The sequence below is a fragment of the Cantharellus anzutake genome (genome assembly GCF_015039405.1).
Source record: "Cantharellus anzutake strain C23 chromosome Unknown EI90scaffold_184, whole genome shotgun sequence".
Taxonomy (NCBI): Eukaryota; Fungi; Basidiomycota; class Agaricomycetes; order Cantharellales; family Hydnaceae; genus Cantharellus; species Cantharellus anzutake.
Genome location: NW_024067134.1, coordinates 17,424 through 36,087, shown reverse-complemented (window position 1 = coordinate 36,087; position 18,664 = coordinate 17,424). Strand labels below are relative to the sequence as shown.

At 47.6% G+C, this 18,664-nt stretch overlaps 1 protein-coding gene across 1 annotated transcript; it reads right to left on the bottom strand.

Moving 5' to 3' along the window:
• Window positions 1–11,545: 11,545 nt before the first annotated feature.
• On the bottom strand, window positions 11,546–12,791 carry EI90DRAFT_3137247 (uncharacterized protein; the record flags this gene model as incomplete). The annotated part of the gene is made up of 4 exons (XM_039064841.1): window positions 11,546–12,339; window positions 12,392–12,495; window positions 12,553–12,692; window positions 12,744–12,791. The coding sequence occupies 4 exons, from the start codon at window positions 12,789–12,791 to the stop codon at window positions 11,546–11,548; spliced, it is 1,086 nt and encodes a 361-aa protein (XP_038908066.1).
• Window positions 12,792–18,664: the final 5,873 nt, after the last annotated feature.

Here is an 18,664-nt window from a genome sequence, read left to right as displayed (position 1 = left end):
CACTGTGGGAAAGTGAGAAGTTAACCTTCTTCTCACTTTCTTACCCACACTAGCATTGTGCCCTGAGATGGGCTGTTACAGGTCAGGCTCTGGGTTATAGAGAGAGGGGTCATGGGGACCCAGGTTTGTCCCCTGACACCATGCAACCTCCAGGGACATAATCAAGAATGATCCACTGATAGTTATCAAACATCCAAGTTCAAAACTCCAGGGATGCATTGTAGGAGAAATAACGGTCACACTATGGAAACCCATTATGGAAATATGCCAGATAAATCACAAAACCCCATACAACAAGTAGATATGAGAAAATAGAAGGACCTGAATTTTAACGAATTTTGACGAGATTTTATGGATTATTACAACTACATACGATAAAATGGAAGAAAGAAAATTAGCAAAATACTTCAAGCTTAGCATCAACAAGACGGAATTCTCGGGGGAATTTATAGCAAATATTAAACCAAGAATTAGGACAATCAACCAAGATTTGACTATAAAAACAGCCAGAGAACCTCCACAGAAACTGTTAGAACAGGCGGATTCGGACGACTCCGGAGTGGAATTGGAGACTTAGCGTGGAAGGACCTTGGCCTCAGCAACTCAGGCGGAGTGCTGTGCCATTGCTGGTTGTCCTGGGGGTCCCTAATTTCGGATCTAGCAGAGGGAAAGTCTCTTGGGGGCATTTCAGGTCGATTTCAGGCTGAGGTTACAAATTACTATGTACATTGTATATAAGGAGGGGTCCGGAATCAAAAGGAGCAAGGGTACTCCAAAAGCAGACAAAGGGAGCTGGAAGGAGGAACAACACCGAGGGTCAAGGGTTTGACTCAATGGTGTTTCCTAAAGGAGGAGTGAAGGGCCAAGGCCCAAAGAGGAAGGAAGGAGGATGGGAGTGGGGAATGGCCAGCTGACTGAATAGAAAGGAAGCAGCAGCCCAAATAGGAATGAGGGAGAATAGCGGAATTGAATAGGACAATGCAATAGTTGCAAGGTCCAAGGTAAGTCCAGAAAGTCCGAACTCGGAAGTTAAACTCCGGAATATTAGCAAACGTAAATAAATGGAATGAGCTAACCAATACAATGGGTATAAGCAGAGGTGGGGTCAAAGTCCAAGGTCAGAGCTAAGACCGGAGGTTCCGGAGATGGAGACGCAAACGGGATTCTGGAGCAGAGGTCTGGAGTTGGGAGCATAGGTGTTGCATGCTCATCTGGAAGGTGTCGAGGTTGAGGTCGGACCTGGGATGTTCCAGAGTCGGACCAAAGGTGGTGTTGGAGCCGGAGGTGGGATAACCTCTTGGAAGTCGGCAAGGAGAAGGTGACGGAAGGGAAGTAGGGCCCCAGAGTAGTTTCAGAGTTCCGGGAGCCCGGAGCAGAGGTCAGGATTGTTTGGATATGACAGAAACTACTTTCCCACATCTGCACACATAGCCAAGGATGGAAGTACCACGGAACAAGGATTCCTTAGGAACTAATGCAAAATTCAAAGTTGTTCTTATAATAGGAAATGTAGATGTCCCCCAAACGGACCCAATGAAAGTAATTACAGGGAAAACTACCCATAAACGACGGAGATATGACTAAAACTCCTGGAAAATGAGGACAACTTTTAAAAAAGCAAGCACAAAGAACAACCAGTAATGACCGAGACAAGCTTAATAGTTCATTAAGAAGGAAGGGATCTAATCTTAATCCACCCAAATTTTCATAATAAAAGGATCACACATTAATGAGATATCCAATAATGGGAATAGCGACATCAAAAGTCCGGACTCAGGGAAAAGACGATGTTTACGAAGGATCCATAATTAAAACATACAACGAAATTTACACGGAAATTATGAAAAATAGGGAACTATAGTTATGCAAATTTTCAGCCCAAACGGTCCAGCCGTTGTGAAGTTATACCAATGACGGGAATATAGAAATCCACATCATGTTTAATGACACGTGAGGGTGGCAATGCGAAGGGAACCGGCCATCGGAACCGAGATCCACACTTCGACAGATTGTGAAGACCAATTTCCGTCCAAATAAGGAAGAGCCCGGTCAAAACAAAGCACAGAAAGTGCAAAACAACCTTAGATCATGAGGGAAAAACCTGAAATAAATCACGGAAGCCCAAATGAAGGATATAAACACCTGCGCATACCATAAATCCCAAACAATTAAACAGAAACAGCGCCCGCATATGAACGACTACGGGAACGATGCACATGATTACCGAATGTGTGCATGAACTTTTGTTAACTCGATGAATACCAGGAAACAGAACACAACTTTAGTACCATTGGAAAGGTGGGAATAAATTTATGATACCAAGAATGTGAAAGACCATCCAGAAATGAATGAGATACAAGGACATGAAGTTAGAAACCTGAAAACGCGCGGGAAGACAGCTTCAAGAGGTCCAGAGCCCTAAATAAAATACATAAAAATATGATATCTTCAAGGACGACATACTATAACAACAAACAATACATATGGAGGATTAGGATATGATAATACAAAGGGGAATCAGGGAAGATGAACGAAATCCACGAAAATCACTAAACTACGATGGACCATGGCAGGAATTCTAGGGAACGATATTCTAATGAAGTGGAGAGCTATAATACATTCGTTTGAGTAATTCTTGACTACTAGCAACTTTTTCTTTTGGTTTTAAACCTGAATAATTCACTCATTTACCATTTCAAGTCTCATTTTAACTAAATGTCGCTGAATAAAAATGGAATAAATCAGCTGAAGGTCTCAGCGCAGCTGTACGCATAGTAATGCGAAGTTTGAATTCAGAATCACCGAGTCATAGCAAATTTAATGGCAAATATGAGGAATTTGAAATAGGAAACTGCAACAAATGCAGCACAGTCAAGTTCTAATTAACCATTAAAATAGCTTAGGCAAGGAAGGACAATAAGGATTCTAGGTGCAGTCTGACCGCAGCAGAGTGCAGTAGAACTATAGCATGAAAATTTCATTTTTTATTCAGTTTGAGAAAAATACACTGTAAATAAATCCTGTAAATACAAGGTAGAGCGTGAAAAAGGAAGGCGACCCAAGGAGTATAAAAGGGAGACCCTTTCTGCAACTTTTCGCCCCCCTCAGAGAAGTAAGAAAATAGAGTAATATTTCTCTCAAGCACTTCTGGTTCTCACTCCAGTGCGAAAAGGTGATAGAAACAGTTAAGATTGCCTCTGTTCAAAAGGCAACAACAGTAAGAGAAGTAAGAAAATAGAGTATTATTTTTCTCAAGCATTTCTGGTTGTCACTCCAGTGCAAAAAAGTGATATACCGTTAAGATTGCCACTGTAGTAAAAGGCAGCAATTAAGGAGAGAAATATTAAGTAGATATTTCAACAGGAGAGCTGGTTAACACTCCAGATTTCAAAGTGTAAACACAAAACAGTTATTTTGCTACTGTTAAAACAAGCAATAAAATAAAACAAAAATAAAACAAACTCAAGGGACACTCCAGACACAATCCAAATCCATTAACTGAGTAGAATCTTTGAAACTTCACCAAGTAGAAGATTTAATTCAAGTTAAATTCCAAATTAAAAACAATGCTACACAGAATTACACCTAGACAAAATAAAGGAACAGCTCCACAGGGCTCGGTTTATCTGTAAGTCAACTCCCAGAAACTTTTAGACTAACCCATAAAAATAGAATTAGCCAAAACACTCGGATTGGTACTATATTTACAACAAATACTACTAGTACACTTCCTCATCCTAACTAAAGAACCAGGGAACAGCTTGGTGGTGGTCTTGTTTGAACCTCCCAACTGACCTTCCTTCGTTCTCTCCTTCAGCGTGAACAGACCAGACATCAAGCTGCCAGATGCACTCTTGAAGTGGATCCAGCAAGAGACACTCTTTCTCAGAAATAAAGTATGGAGCAAGAATATTTGTGATGAAAGACTTCATTGTCATCAAATTCGCCCAGTAATTCTTGGTACCCGAGAACTCAAATTGGAAGCCAAGTTGATCAGCTTTGTCATAAAAGGGAGAGCCCACAGCAGGGAGACTAGCTTTAGTCTTGCCTTTGAAGATTGCATGGAATGGGAGAAGGGCACCACTAGCTGAGATGGCAACATTAAGGGTAAATGCCTGCTTCTCATCCAGGCCAACAGTAGAAACTTGTCGAGAGCCTTTCCTCTCATAAGTTGAAGCCGAGCTTTGCTGGTAAATAACCTGTGTCTGATCGGAGTTGACTCGTAGATTGCTGGGAATGGAATAGTGGCAGACAGAGTGGGCATGATGGAGGAGTGAGGCATGGAGCTGAAAATCAGCATCCGCAGGGACTGTCATATCCATGCAATCCCGACCTCCACTCCAGGCTCCTGGAACTCTGAAACTGACTCCGGAGCCCTACTTCCCTTCTGTCACCTTCTCCTTGCCAACTCCCAAGAGGTTATCCCACCTCCGGCTCCAACACCACCTTTGGTCCGACTCTGGAACATTCCAGGTCTGACCTCAACCTTGACACCTCCCAGATGAGTATGCAACACCTGTGCTCCCGACTCCGGACCTCTGCTCCGGAATCCTGTTTGTGTCTCCATCTCCGGAACCTCCGGTCTTAGCTCCGACCTCGGACTTTGACCCCACCTCCGCTTATACCCATTGTATTGGTTAGCTCATTCCATTTAATTACGTTTGCCAATATTCCGGAGTTTAACTTCCGAGTTCGGACTTTCCGGACTTACCTCGGACCTTGCAACTATTGCATTGTCCTATTCAATTCCGCTATTCTCCCTCATTCCTATTTGGGCTGCTGCTTCCTTTCTATTCAGTCAGCTGGCCATTCCCCACTCCCATCCTCCTTCCTTCCTCCTTGGGCCTTGGTCCTTCATTCCTCCTTTGGGAAACACCATTGAGTCAAACCCTTGACCCTTGGTGTTGTTCCTCCTTCCAGCTCCCTTCGTCTGCTTTCGGAGTACCCTTGCTCCTTTTGATTCTGGACCCCTCCTTATATACAATGTACATAGTAACTTTCCAAAATCAACCTGAAATGCCCCCAAGAGACTTTCCCTCTGCTAGATCTGAAATTAGGGACCCCTAGGACAACCAGCAATGGCACAGCGCTCTGCATGAGTCGCTGAGGCCAAGGTCCTTCCATGCTAAGTCTCTGGTTCCCCTCCAGAATCGTCCACCCTCGCCCAGTTCTAACAGGGGCCTTCTGAGCAGCACATGTTGCCCGTCATAATGTCCAGTTCATTCCCTCTGCAAGGAACTTCCGAACCCACTTCATGCTTGCAGCAAACATGCTCCCATCACTGCTGACGATGGTCCTGAATATTTCAGGCTGAGTGTGCTGGATATGTGCAATAATCACACTGCAGATCTGGTGGATGTCCAGTGCAGCGCTTGCCTGTCGGATGCTTGATAACACATCCTTGATCTCCTTGATCATTTCTGGGTAAGATGCCTACCTTATCATGTGAGATCATATTAATGATGGTTCATAATTGTTGGCTTACCAGCACTCCTTTTTGTGTGATCATTCCACTGGGGTAATTTCCTTTCTCGACTTTCGCAAGCACTTTCATCAACCAACATGGTCGCAATCCACTCCAATCAATCCACTTCCCAACTACATCAGCTCTTAGCAGATGGAATAGCTTCCAAGACCATCTCTGGCAACCTCTAACTATTTTTGTTGGGCTCATCTCCTTGCCCATCATTTCCGCTACTTCACAGATTATCGACCAGAAAATCAGTTGAAACCAATTCATTGCAGATGCCAATTTACATGCTATCTGTCTAGAATGTTGCATGGTCATGGGGACACTGTGAGTGGCTTTTCGTTGCTTGTATTCCTTTAGCCAGCACTGAATCATCCTCTTCGGTCTGGACATCTCTGCGACATGCACCGTTGTTGGAGATCCAAATATGGGTGGAAGCACCTGTCCATTTATGACATTTTACATCTTTCAGGCTGCATGTAAGTCATCTCCATACACACCTTTGTTTTGCTTGCCGTTATTTTTGCATGGTGTCACTGTTGTCGTATTATGGCCAACTCTCGATGCCATTCCTGCTGCCTCTTGGTTCTGGCTTGCATGGCCATTTTAAATTCTTGGGATCTTTCCTCAATCCTTTCAAATGCAGCCAAGGTTTGTCTGTGATATTCTTCTGGAGTCACTCAGCAGAAGTGCCACAGCAGTCCATCCTTTCTGCTTGCTGGTTGGATCCTCAGATGGCGGCATAAAGTGCAGGACTTGCTAGGGTACAAATCTGTAAGTTGATTCATTCCATTTGGCATGTTGATTTACTCACATTCTCTGTGTGACGATCGAGAATACTATTGAGAAACTGGACTCTCAGGTGAGTTGAATCACTGTGAAGTGAATATCTGGTTGGGAGAAGATGGCATGCCAATGCATTCAATGCGAAAAAGCTGCAAGATGTGGCATCTTCCTGGTACACCATTGGGAGCAAAGCAACCTTGAATTTTATTGTGGGCTTATTTGATCCCAAATAGTAGGATGCATTCAGCCACCACTGTATGATCTCTATTGCTTCTGTCATTGCCCTTGTTGTGGAGTTGCCTGCTTTATGAAGGGAGTCACCAAGAAGGACAGTCGAGTCCCCTAGACTGATTATGAAGGGTACCCAATGATTTCTGTTGATGTGGAGAATCCCCCCAAAGTGAGTCACGTCTCCAGACATGAGCTCACTTCCAAGATGATGGAGTCCCTGATATATCAGAAGATGTTTGTAATTGGCTAGACTTGTGTTGCACTGGGAGACACATCCAGTAAGGTGGTGAATATCGAGTGGGGATATAACTCTGGTCATCAGGTTCGCCACATCCACATCACTTTGTAGGATCTCAACATGGTGAATGACATCAGTCATCATCAGGCAAGAATTGGATAGATATCGCATTAGAATGCCAATACCACTCCTTCCAAAACCTGAAAACCCCCGGATTTCCTCATTCCATCGGCACAAGGTGAGTCTCTGTAATGCCACCTGTATTGCTGTCCGCTGGCTGGGGCATTGTGTCGCCAGACTCTCTGCCCATCTAAATGATTCCTTCCACAAATTCTGAAGATCCCATAGGCAGAGGTGGACTCTCCAGATTTCAAGAATGGTTATTGGGACACAATGGGAACCAATTTCGACTGAGGTAGGAAGGTTCTCGTCCACTGCATCCAACTCTGCAATAAGTTTCTTCATATCACATTGGCTAGGATAATTCACCAAGCAAACATCCCACTCTGATAGTATATCCATTGATGGCTGTTTACTGCTGAGGTGTATGTTTGGGTTTCCTATTTGAGTTTGAAGGCCAGGAAGTTTGAACAATAGGGAGTTTCACAGTTCGCTGAAGTGGGTCTAAACTGGATTATGAATTGGATCAAAATTTGACTCATGTGCGACCCAAGTTTAGAGCGACTTTGGGTCCAGTTTAGATGCTCCAGTTGGGCATTCACAGTACAAGCCTCTAAAGTGCATCCAAAGTGGGTTGGGTAAGTCTGTCACCCATATCCTCTATGTTCCTATTATGTAATTAGCCACTCTAATGCCTGTTCCTTCTGATCGCAAGCAACTCATCCATTCTACCATTGTCAGGGCATGCCCCGACATGCCCCACTGTCAGGGACTCGTCCGGGGTCGAGGGGGTCCGGGTATAGCGTCCGGGACCGAGAGCCTGGCGGGGGGCGGATCGGGCGTGCGTACTGACAGGCCCGATGTGGGACAGTAGTCCCTGGCCACTTAGACTGAAGTGGAAAGTTGTTATTATTATTAAAGGAGAAATATTGTACTACTTACCTGAAGTGGAAAGTTGAGAAGAAGGCTACTTCTTCGGTTCCCACTTCAGGTTCGTTTATATACATGCGGCTTGGATCACATGACGGATGCCACGTCACCCTTGCACACAGCCGTAACCACCCAGGTGTCTCCGTGGGAGATCCCGAGGGTATCCGGTGCAGGCGCGTGTGCTGGGCACAGCAGGAAGTCGCCCGAGGTGCCCGGGCCAGGTACATGGTGGGCGCGCTGCAGATGGGTCAGTTGTACATTGATACAGAGAAAGTCGTCCATGTAGAATAAAGAGAGAATAAAGGGGAAGTAAGATAAGGAGAAACTGAGGAGGGGAGGATGAGGGGGAAGAAGGGAAAGGGGGAGGGGTAAGGAAGGGTGGACTGGCGGGGTACCGGGTCAGGTTGGGCCGGGTGGAGCCGGGTCAGGCGGGTGTGCCCTGACACCCACCCAATCCCCGCTCTGCTTCCCCACTCCGCACCACCTCTCCCTCCTCTCCCCCTTCCTTTCTCCTGTTCTCCTTTCCTCCTTTCTTTCTTTCTCTCTTTCTCTTACATGGACCACCTTTCCCACTGCTCAATGTATCACCGGCACACATGCCCATTTCCCCTCCTGTATCTTACATCCCTATATCACCGCCACCACCACCACACTCGCCCTGCACCCACAGCAGGCCCTCTCAGGATCTCCTGCAGAAGCACCTGGAGAGCTGTGGCTGTGTGCAAGGGTGACATGGCACACCCCACGTGATCGATCCCACATGTATATAATAACAGCTGGAGTGGGAACCGAAGAAGTAGCCTTCTTCTCACATTCCCACTTCAGGCAAGTAGTGTAGCCTTCCCTTTTAATGATGACTCACATTCCCACTTCAGACTAAGTGGTCAGGGATGCTCACCCCACAACGGGATCGCCACTACACACAGCCATTATCCGTCCCACCAAGTCCCGCACGCCGGGACCTCGCCGCTTTCGGAGCTGTCCCTGACAACCATCCAGCATGCCCACCGGCTCCATGCACATTACTATCAACAATGCCGAACTCTCAGACTAAAGGGTACCGACTCTGTTAACTCCAGCACATCCTCTGACAACACTAGTAACCTGGATACCAGTTCAACCTTCACATCAACAATGACCAACAGCAGCAGCAGCAGCAGCAGCAGCAACAACAACACTGACACTGGCAATGGTAACACCAGCAACATCTCCCAGCCATCCAACTTGTCATCGGTTGCTGAATGCAACCAAGCACTGCAGTCCCTACATCGCTCATTCAGGTGGTCCATGTTTCAGGTGCAACTTTTCCTCTCCACTCTCCTTTCCACCTGAGTCCTTTTTCCACATGATGTCCCAAAATGCAGCCAGTTAGCACTTATTCTTTTGTGCTATAAAGAAGATGACCCCCCCGCTTCCATCAAAATCTACGTGTCTCACCTCACACATTCAACATCCTCATCTCCCTCATCCAGGCCCACCCATGTTTCCAAAACAGCTCCAGGAATGACCAGTGGCCTGTTGATTTCCAGCTTGCAATTGCTCTCTATCGGTTCAGCCATTTTGGCAATGCAGCATCTGTTGATGCCGTTGCACAGTGGGCAGGCTGCAGTGCAGGCATGGTTGTCAAGGCCACATGTCGTGTTATCATGGCCTTTTTGCCACTGCATAACCAGGCCATTCGATGGCCAAATGCAGCTGAGAAGCGGGAGGCATCGGACTGGGTGGAGAGTGTGTCTTGTCACGCATGGAGGCCGGGTTTTTGTATGGTGGATGGTACTCTTCTCCCTCTCACATCCAAACCAGGACATTTTGGGGAGCAGTTTTTTGACCGGAAGTCCAACTATTCTCTCAGTCTTACAGTATGTGGTTGTCATGACCGACAAATCCCAGGGCTCTGTCAGCGGCAAATCGATGCCGATAGGCGAATCCACCGACCTGAAACCCAATCTAACCAGCCCCCAATCCGATGTCTGGCCCCCTGCCCTATCAACCATGCACTGCATCCAGACCTCCACCTGCATCTGTACCCTCTGGACCTCTGCCACTCCTGGTTGCCCTCCACACCCTGTGGTCAGGCCAACACTCCCCTCCGACCTTGCTGGCCATCATGCTGCCCCTTGTTTGTGACAGCACTGACGGACCACCCTCTGTTGCGGACTTGTCAGCACCGCACTGATTTCCATGTCCCTTCATGGACTTGTGTCAGCACCGCACTGACCCCGCTTATTTGCAGACTTGTATCGGCACCATGTGCTGACCTCCGCTTTTCTCTGGCCATCTTGTCACTCAGCAGCATACCATTCATTTGCTTAACTTGCCAATATTGGCACTTGATCCATGTGCTGATGCACTTCTTATTACCTGTCAATATTGGTACTTGATCCGCTTTTGTTTAGTTCATTGCCTCCCATTTCCCGGGCTCTTGTCCTTCATTCAGTTTGACAATCCCTGCTTATTTCCGCGCCGGACCATGCCAGACTGACCAGTCCTTCTGTGTTTCCCTCCTGCCTATTTATATCCTGTAAATACTTTCAGGGACCTTAGTCTGAAATCAACTAGAGTACCCCCCCTGTCTGGTCTGAGTCCCTCCTTCTGCAAAGGGGGCTTCCCCCCCTCTGAGTCTGTGCTCACAGAGTCCATGCTCCTCCTACAGGTCCGCTCCGCCTGCAAGTCTTGTTTGAAGTCCACTGTAAGTGTCAGTCTGTAAATACGGGATCTCCCCAAAACATCAAGCTCAGGGCACAGCGCTCCACCTGAGTCGCTGAGGCCGCGATCCCACTCTGTTAACCTTGAACAGCACTTCCGGACGCGCCGCATATTTCCACCCGCATATCCGTGCGTGCGCTCCAACAGACCTCTGCATCAACTCCGACCTCAACTCAGACAGAACCTAATCCATCTTCTATCTGCCTTCTGACAGTGTTCTGACTCTGACAGTATTCCGACTCCGACAATATCCCAGTCTCTGACAGCATTCCAGATCTCTGACAGTGGTTTACTATCAATTTTTATATATATGTGGAACACCGGTATTAATATCCTTTTAGCTTGTAACATTACCAAACCTATGCATCATCAACTATGTGCTTGGCCCCCCTGGCAGTATGCACAACTCAACAGCATTCATGCATTCAAAGAATCTGACCAGCTTTTCCGCAATGGTGAATGGTTGTGGGCCAACTCTGCATATGCACTTTCCCCATGGTGTATGGTGCCTTACAAGCGGCCACAATCACTTGCAGCATCAAACCGCCAATTCAACTATCATTTATCTATGGTGAGTTATTTCCAAGACCTCTCATGATTATTTATGATTTAAATGTCCTTTTTTACAGGTGTGCATAAGGTCAGAACATGCTGTGGGGTACCTCAAAGGTCGCTTCCAGTCACTTTGCGGACTCCATCAACAGATCAATTCAGAGCGTGATTGTGTACTTTCGCTTGCATGGGTCCGCACATGTTTGATCATCCACTCTTTTGCAGCGCATGTTGAAGATGAGGAGTATGAAAGTGACTTCTGGGAATGGGTTGAGGAGGGCAGGAGTGGTGAAGATGATAGTGAGGATGATGAACCAGTTGCAGGTTTCACCTGGGGTGGAGCAGGGTTGTCACTGCCCTGAGAATTGGAAGGGCACCGGAAGTGCTGTCTTGTACAGGCAGCTCTTTTCAATGCTCTCTACTAAAATTTTCATATTCAAATATTTGTACTACATGTGTATGAGTATGAAGATGAATTTTTTGTGGTTTTTTCACACTGAGCATAAAGAAATCTAAAAATTGAGACTCCCAAAATCAAATGTGGGATCATGCTGTTGTTGTGGCTGTTGCTGCTGCTGCTGCTGCTGCTGCTGTTGTTGCCATTGCTGCTGCTGTGGCTGTGACTGGACCTGCACAAGTTGTAACTGAAGCCTGAGCAACTCAATTTCAAATTTATGGCACATCTTTTCTCTCTTGAGCTCAAGCCATGCCATCTGCTGTACATGATGGTATTCAGCCTCTTGTTGAGCTTGAACCTGATCAACCCATGCTGCCTCATGGAAATCAGCAATAAAATCTTTGTGGCCCTTTGACCCTGATTTGTGTGAAGCTGTGAGCATCAAGTCAACCTTGGACTTGAGTGTGGCAGGCCCTGGGGTTGACCTTACCAGTGTATGAGATGAAGACACACTTGAGTCTTCTGCATTGATCCCTGGCTTGACATCAGGGAGCTGCAAGTCTGGAAGGGAGAGTGGAAAACCAGTGGGCAACTCCATGCGAAAAAGGGTGGTGTCCATATTAAGAAGTCCCCTGTCAACTTGAGGTGGTGGTTCGGCCCAAGAAATTGGTGAGTTGACATGGGAAAGTGGCGCATTTACGATGGCTGGTGGTGAAGGTGGATGGGAGGTATTGGTCTCAATGGGTGCAGCAACTTGCTCTGGAGGCACAAAGACGGCTTGTTCAAAATCACTTACCATCTTCCCAGTGCCGCTTGTTGAGTTTGTTACCATCTGGAATGCGTATTTTGGATGCTCTGACCACCATCCATGCAGTGTGTTCCACCACGGGAAAGATGCACGAATCATCTCTTCAAAAATGAGAAAATAAGCAGTGTACCAAGTAATTGACATGTACGCTACCTAGCTGGTTTCTGTGCATTTCATTCTTATCCTCATCCTCATCTTTGAGGCCCTCACTGGTCTGCTGTAGCATTTTGCGATATCCGGTGTATGTCTTCTGTAAACTACAATTGGGAGAATACTAGATGAGCTACAGTGACCTCAGCAACTAATAAACTTACTAAGTGATCCGACCTAAGACAGAGGTTGCATAGCGCTCAGGTTCCATTAAATAAGCACCACAATCCGGTTCCCCTTCAACATCAAAGACAGCCTTTGCTATCTCACAGTAATATTCAACTTTGGGTTTGCTACTGACAACCTAGGTGATAGTGAGTGGTGAGAGTTGAAAGGCATCATATTAGATGCTCACCTTTTTCCGCGACTCCTTCCTTGCATCCTTGACAGAATCACTGAACATTTTCAGTCAAACATCAAGGTGGTTTGTGAGATATTCAATTAGGCGCTCTGTCCAGCGTTCATTGGTGTCCCATTGAACCTTTGGAGTGCGAGGCTCAGACTTAATTTCAGCCTTGATGGCAACCATGGGTGGGGTGGCACTGGCAGACTTGTTGTCCATTGTTGTACGTGAGCGACGCCCTGATCGTAGCTGAGGGACCAAACCCTCAGGGTTTTTCGTTTGGCTGGCATGGTTTGGGAAGTGAGATGGTGGTGATGGTGATGGGGTGGGGTGATGAGGGGTGAGGGAAAATGTGCAAAGGGACAGGTGACCTAAAGCAGAGAACTGTACAGCAAGATTTGCGGACTTATGTATAAGGCCAAATTTAGACTGACTTTAGAAAATCAACTTTAGGCCAGTTGGGGGACTTGAGCCTTAAGTCAAAGTCGTCAGTTTAGAACGAGTTAAGATCGAGTTTTGTCACTCACGTGTCACTTTAGGAATTTCACTTCAGATGCAATTCAGCTGACTTCAGTCAACTGTGAAACGCCCTAATGCAAATTCCCTCACTGACAGGGCTTCATGGGGGAAGTAGGGTCCAATAAGAAATGTGGGGATATTCTTGTATGTGATGGTATCCCCAGCACACAAAGCAATTCAACTGGCAAGAGCAAAGCCATCCATAATGAGTAGTAGGACTTGAAAGGCGAAAATTTTCTGCATTTATTGTTGGAGGAACCGTGTGCTATGGGAAGTTTCCATACAGCCACATTCCCACAGTAGTGTGACTACTTGGTCACAACACCTTTTTCTTCTTACTTATTTTGGTCACTTCGGACTTATCCACGAAGACCACAAACTATATTCAATCTTTTGAATTAGTTTCCTTTTCCCTCAGTTCTTGTGCATATTGCTTGAGACTGAGGTTAGTTACTCCCTTTCATTTCTTATATCTTGTAACTTATTGTATATTACCTTACAGCTATTGGCACTAGGTAATACATCAGTTCTCGCACATATTGCTTGAGACTGAGCTATTGGCACCAGAGCAAGCAGTTATTCCGTTATTTATTTCATTATATTTTCAAATTTTACGGACATTAAACGCCCCAAGGGCTGGGCTGTGTCACGCTGTTCCCAAGTTGCCGGTTGGCTGTCACACATCACGCAGCCATGCCGGTTGGAATGTCCGAACAAAATTTTTGTCATGCTCCCAACCCAGCCGGTTGTTGGTCATGCTGTCAGAGATGGGAATATTGTCAGAGACTGGATTATTGTCGGAGTCGGAGATTGTGGCAGAGGTCTGTTGGAGCACGCACACGTGGATATGCGGGCAGAACTATGCAGCGCGTCCGGAAGCGCTGTTCAAGGTTAGCAGAGTGGGATCGCAGCCTCAGCGACTCAGGTGGAGCGCTGTGCCCTGAGCTTGACGTTTGGGGGAGATCCCGTATTTACAGACTGACACTCACAGCAGACTTCAAAAGACTTGCGGGCGGAGCGGACCTGTAGGAGGAGCGCGGACTCCACGAGCACGGACTCAGAGGGGGGGAAGCCCCCTTTGCAGAAGGAGAGACTCAGACCAGACAGGGGGGGTACTCTAGTTGATTTCAGACTGGGGTCCCCAAAAGTATCTACAAGGTATATAAATAGGCAAGAGGGAATATAGAAAGGCCGGTCAGTCCGGCATGGTCCGGCGCGGAGATAAGCGGGGATTGTCAAACTAAATAAGGACAAGAGCCTGGGAACTGGAAACGAGGAACAGATCAATAAACAATAAGTGGCAAGGGTTATTGATGAATAACTGAATGAGATCAATAACCTAGTGCCAATAAAGAGGGGATCAAATGCCGATATTGGCAGGGAAGCAAACAATAAATGGCACTCGGCAAGGAATGAATGATAAGCTGCCAAGTGACAAATGGCCAGAGGAAAAGCGGAGGTCAGCGCACAGCACCGATACAAGTCCGCAAATCAGGATGCGGGGTCGGTGCAATGCCGACACAAGTCCACAAAGGGATGCGGGAATCAGCATGGTGCTGATGAGTCCGCAACAGAGGGTGGTCTGTCAGTGCTGTCACAAAAGGACAGCATGATGGCCAGCAAGATACGGAGGGGAGTGTTGACCTGACCAGAGGTGTCAAGGACAACCAGAAATGGACAGAGGTTGCAGAAGGTGCGGAAGCGGTGCATGGTCGATAGAACAGACATCGGGTTGGGGCTGGTAAGGATGGGTTCGGGTCGGCGGAATCGCCTGTCGGCATTGATTCGCTGCTGACAGAGCCCTGGGATTTGTCAGTCATGACACATGCCAGTACAGTAACTGATGGATGCCACCTGAAGCGGCAATACCCGCTACTCCCACATCGACACAGCATCACAGCCCACTGAAAAGTCACTCTGGAGCTGTTGTAAGCGGGCTAGGGATCTAACCCACTAGGAAAACAGGAAAGGACGGGGACCAGATTGGTATCCAGCAGGTCAGGAAAAAAGGGGTAATGGTGATATGGTATGGTCCGGTGTGATGCATAGTCAACTCCAGTCAATCTCTCACCCCACCTCTCTGGGTGACACTAAGGTGAGGACTGATCTAGAGGCTTTCTTACTGATCTTCTGTGCCGTACTACTCCCTACTAGCTTGGGAGGGGCAAACTCGGTGGTTTCTAGTCCAAAGGAAAAAGTAGATACATCCTCATGTACAGGTATATATGAGAAATGATCAAATAAAAATGAAGGAAAATATCCAATGAGTCCCATGTGCTTAGGTGGACCATATGGGCAACAATCAATGTCGGAAAATGAGAGGGAAAACAATAATCAAGAAAACAATAAAGCAACTAATGATTTCCAGCCAAAAAAATATCCAACTCTATCCATCACCATAGCCTCGGTCCCAGGCCTTCTGGTCATGGATTTAAGCGGTGTTAACAGTGGAACTGCTCAGAAATAGAGTCGGTGATAAAAATTTCATTCCTCGGTTCGCTCCCAGAAGGCCTGGTACATTTCATACCTCGGTGTCACTTTGGAGGGTCATGTGTCCACATCTGGTATGGCCACACAGTCGCGTGAATTCAGATGAGCCCTGAACAGTCAGGGAGGAGTGAGAAAGCAAGTCACGATGTGTTGATAGGGGCTTCAAACCCTTCCCAACGTTCATCTTCCGAAAAATCCAAGCAATTACTGCAAGATGTGTGCGATCACGGAACCCGCATCACTGGCACTCAGGATGCCCCCTACAGCTCCTCTAATTTCCGTCTTGCAGTCAGTATTCGATTTAAGAAAGTTACTGGGTTCAATGTGCATGAGTGGCAACTAGATGTTGCCAAAGCACTTCATCTTTGCTTGATGTCATATCCATCCCCGGCCATCGACTTCCGGTCCCTCCGATTCCTCCGTTCCAACTCCGCTCCTCCCTCACTAACCTCGGAGCCCCCGTTATTCCGCAATCCTCTCGGTACCCCTCGATGGTCACCACCCCCCCATTCCAATTTATTACCTATGCCTCCCTAAGTACGGAGCCCCGAAGACTTCCGGACAGCTCCGACGTCCGCTAGTGCACCCCCGCCTCCGCTGAGCAATACACTCGCCTGCCCTGCAGAGTCCACCTTCGGGCTTATCCCTCCTTTCCGTTTCTGGGTTATCGCCTGCCTTTCCGCTAACCCCGTGAACCGACTCGTCGGTAATATTCAGTCGGCTAATGGTTAAACCCCGTTAGCTCCGCTCCGTTTGGCTCCGCCAATTGCGGAACCGTCTCCGCTGTAACCATATATATATCCCACTTGTACATAGGTTACACCCCAGTAGAAAAATCAACTAGAGTTCCCCCCTAGGTTCTAATTGCCAGTCAGTAAGTTAGGGCACGGACGTGTCACTAGGCACAGCGCTCCTGGCAGAAGTCGCTGAGGCCGAAGCCCTCCGTTACGGAGACATTCTTTCGTCTCAAGTCTGGTCTCTGACAGTATTTTTCTACTCCCTGACTAGTACACGTCTTGTATGGCACCAAAAGTCCTTCGCACTCGTTCGCAACTACGCACATTAGTCCCCAACTCCGCTTCACCTTCCCCAGAACCCTCTCAGCCTGGTCCTAGTCGATTGGCGAGAAACCCAGTTGAGTTTCGAAGCTTTTCTAACCTTGAAACCCCTCTCCCATCGACTCCGATCATGCGCCCCGTTAGGAATCGATCACCAGTCGCAGACTCCGACTTCGGAGACACCACGGAACAACCCATAGATCCCGCCCACTTCTTTGGACTCGGTTCCGAGGTCCCCGACTTCGTCGACCCTCCTCCTGCTGATCCTCCCATTCCCACTGTCCCAACCACCGACGATCCCGAACCCACCTCCAACGTGGCCATTACACAATTGGCCCAAGCCATTGCCAGTCTGGCTCGCCACACCGGACGACGACCACCACCACCATCTTCTGCTCTCCGGACCAAGGTCCGCGAACCCGAACAGTTCGACGGAAAGGATCCCCGAGAACTCCGAGTATTCTTGGTCCAATGCGAGCTCAACTTCCAGGACCGTCCCCTCGCTTTCGCTAGCGACCGCACTAAAGTCATATTTGCGCAGTCCTACCTCAAGGGAATGGCCCTCGATTGGTTCGAGCCGGACCTGTTATTCGACCAGAATTCCACGCTTCGTCCGCGATGGATGAACGACTATCAAGAGTTCGTTAATGAACTTCAAACTAACTTCGGCCCTCATGATCCTGTGGGCGACGCCGAGGTTCAACTGATGACACTGGACATGAAGGACGGGCACCACATCAACAAATACATCGTCGAGTTCAATCAACACGCCTCCCAACTTCACGGTTACGGAGAAGCCGCGCTTCGTCGTTTCTTCTATAATGGATTGCCGGAACGTATCAAGGATGATATTGCCAGAGTAGGTAAACCCTCTACTCTCTCTGAGCTTCGCACCCTTTCCCAAACTCTCGATGCACGCTATTGGGAGCGTAAATCGGAAGTTACACGTCACGCGAAACCCTCTTCCTCTAACGTTTTCGACAAGTCCACCGCCGCTTCTCGTTCCGACCCCGTCCCTTCCTCCTCCTCTTTCAACTCCGCTTCCGGTAGTAGGCCTCCGAAGGACAATAAGAAGTCCGAGGCCAGCTCCGCTAAACCGGACCTCTCGTCTAAACTCGGAGACAACGGTAAGCTCACACCACAAGAGCGTAAGCGTCGTCTCGATGAGAAACTGTGTATGTTCTGCGGTCAGTCTGGCCATATGGTCAAGGATTGTCCCAAGTCTTCTTCTCGCGCCTCTAAGGCCCGTTCGGCCCAGACCGAGGAGCAAGGATCCGCTTCTGCAGAAGCAAAAAATTAGTCCGCACCCCCGTGGACTCCGCACAGACCGGGGGTTGCGATCCTTCCTTCTGTGCGCTCAAAGAAGTGCGTTTAAACGCGTCTTCCATTTCCGACTTATCCTCCCTCCACATTCCCGTTTCCTTCTCTCTTTCAAATGGTCTATTTTCTCCTTTCAATGTTGACCCTTCGGGCAATGTTCTACCCATTGTAGATAGTGTTGCTGATGTACCACTCTCTCCTCCGCCCCCTCCGACTACTTCCGTAGATCGATCCACCTCTCTCCGCTTCTCTTCTTCTTCTTCTCTTCCTGTCTCTCCTCCGTCCAATAGTAGGACACAAAATAAACTTTTCCGCTCCTATGAGAACGTACCCGCACTCGTAGATTCTGGGTCTTCGGACTGCTTCATCGACGACACCTTCGTAAAAAAGCTGGCCTTGAAGACATACCAGATCAAACCCCTACAACTACGCCTATTTGACGGTAGCACCAACTCAATCATAACCCGTGCCGTTGATATTCCCCTCCACTTCGCTTCCGGAAACATCACCCCCACGACTTTCTTTGTCACATCGCTGGATGGATCA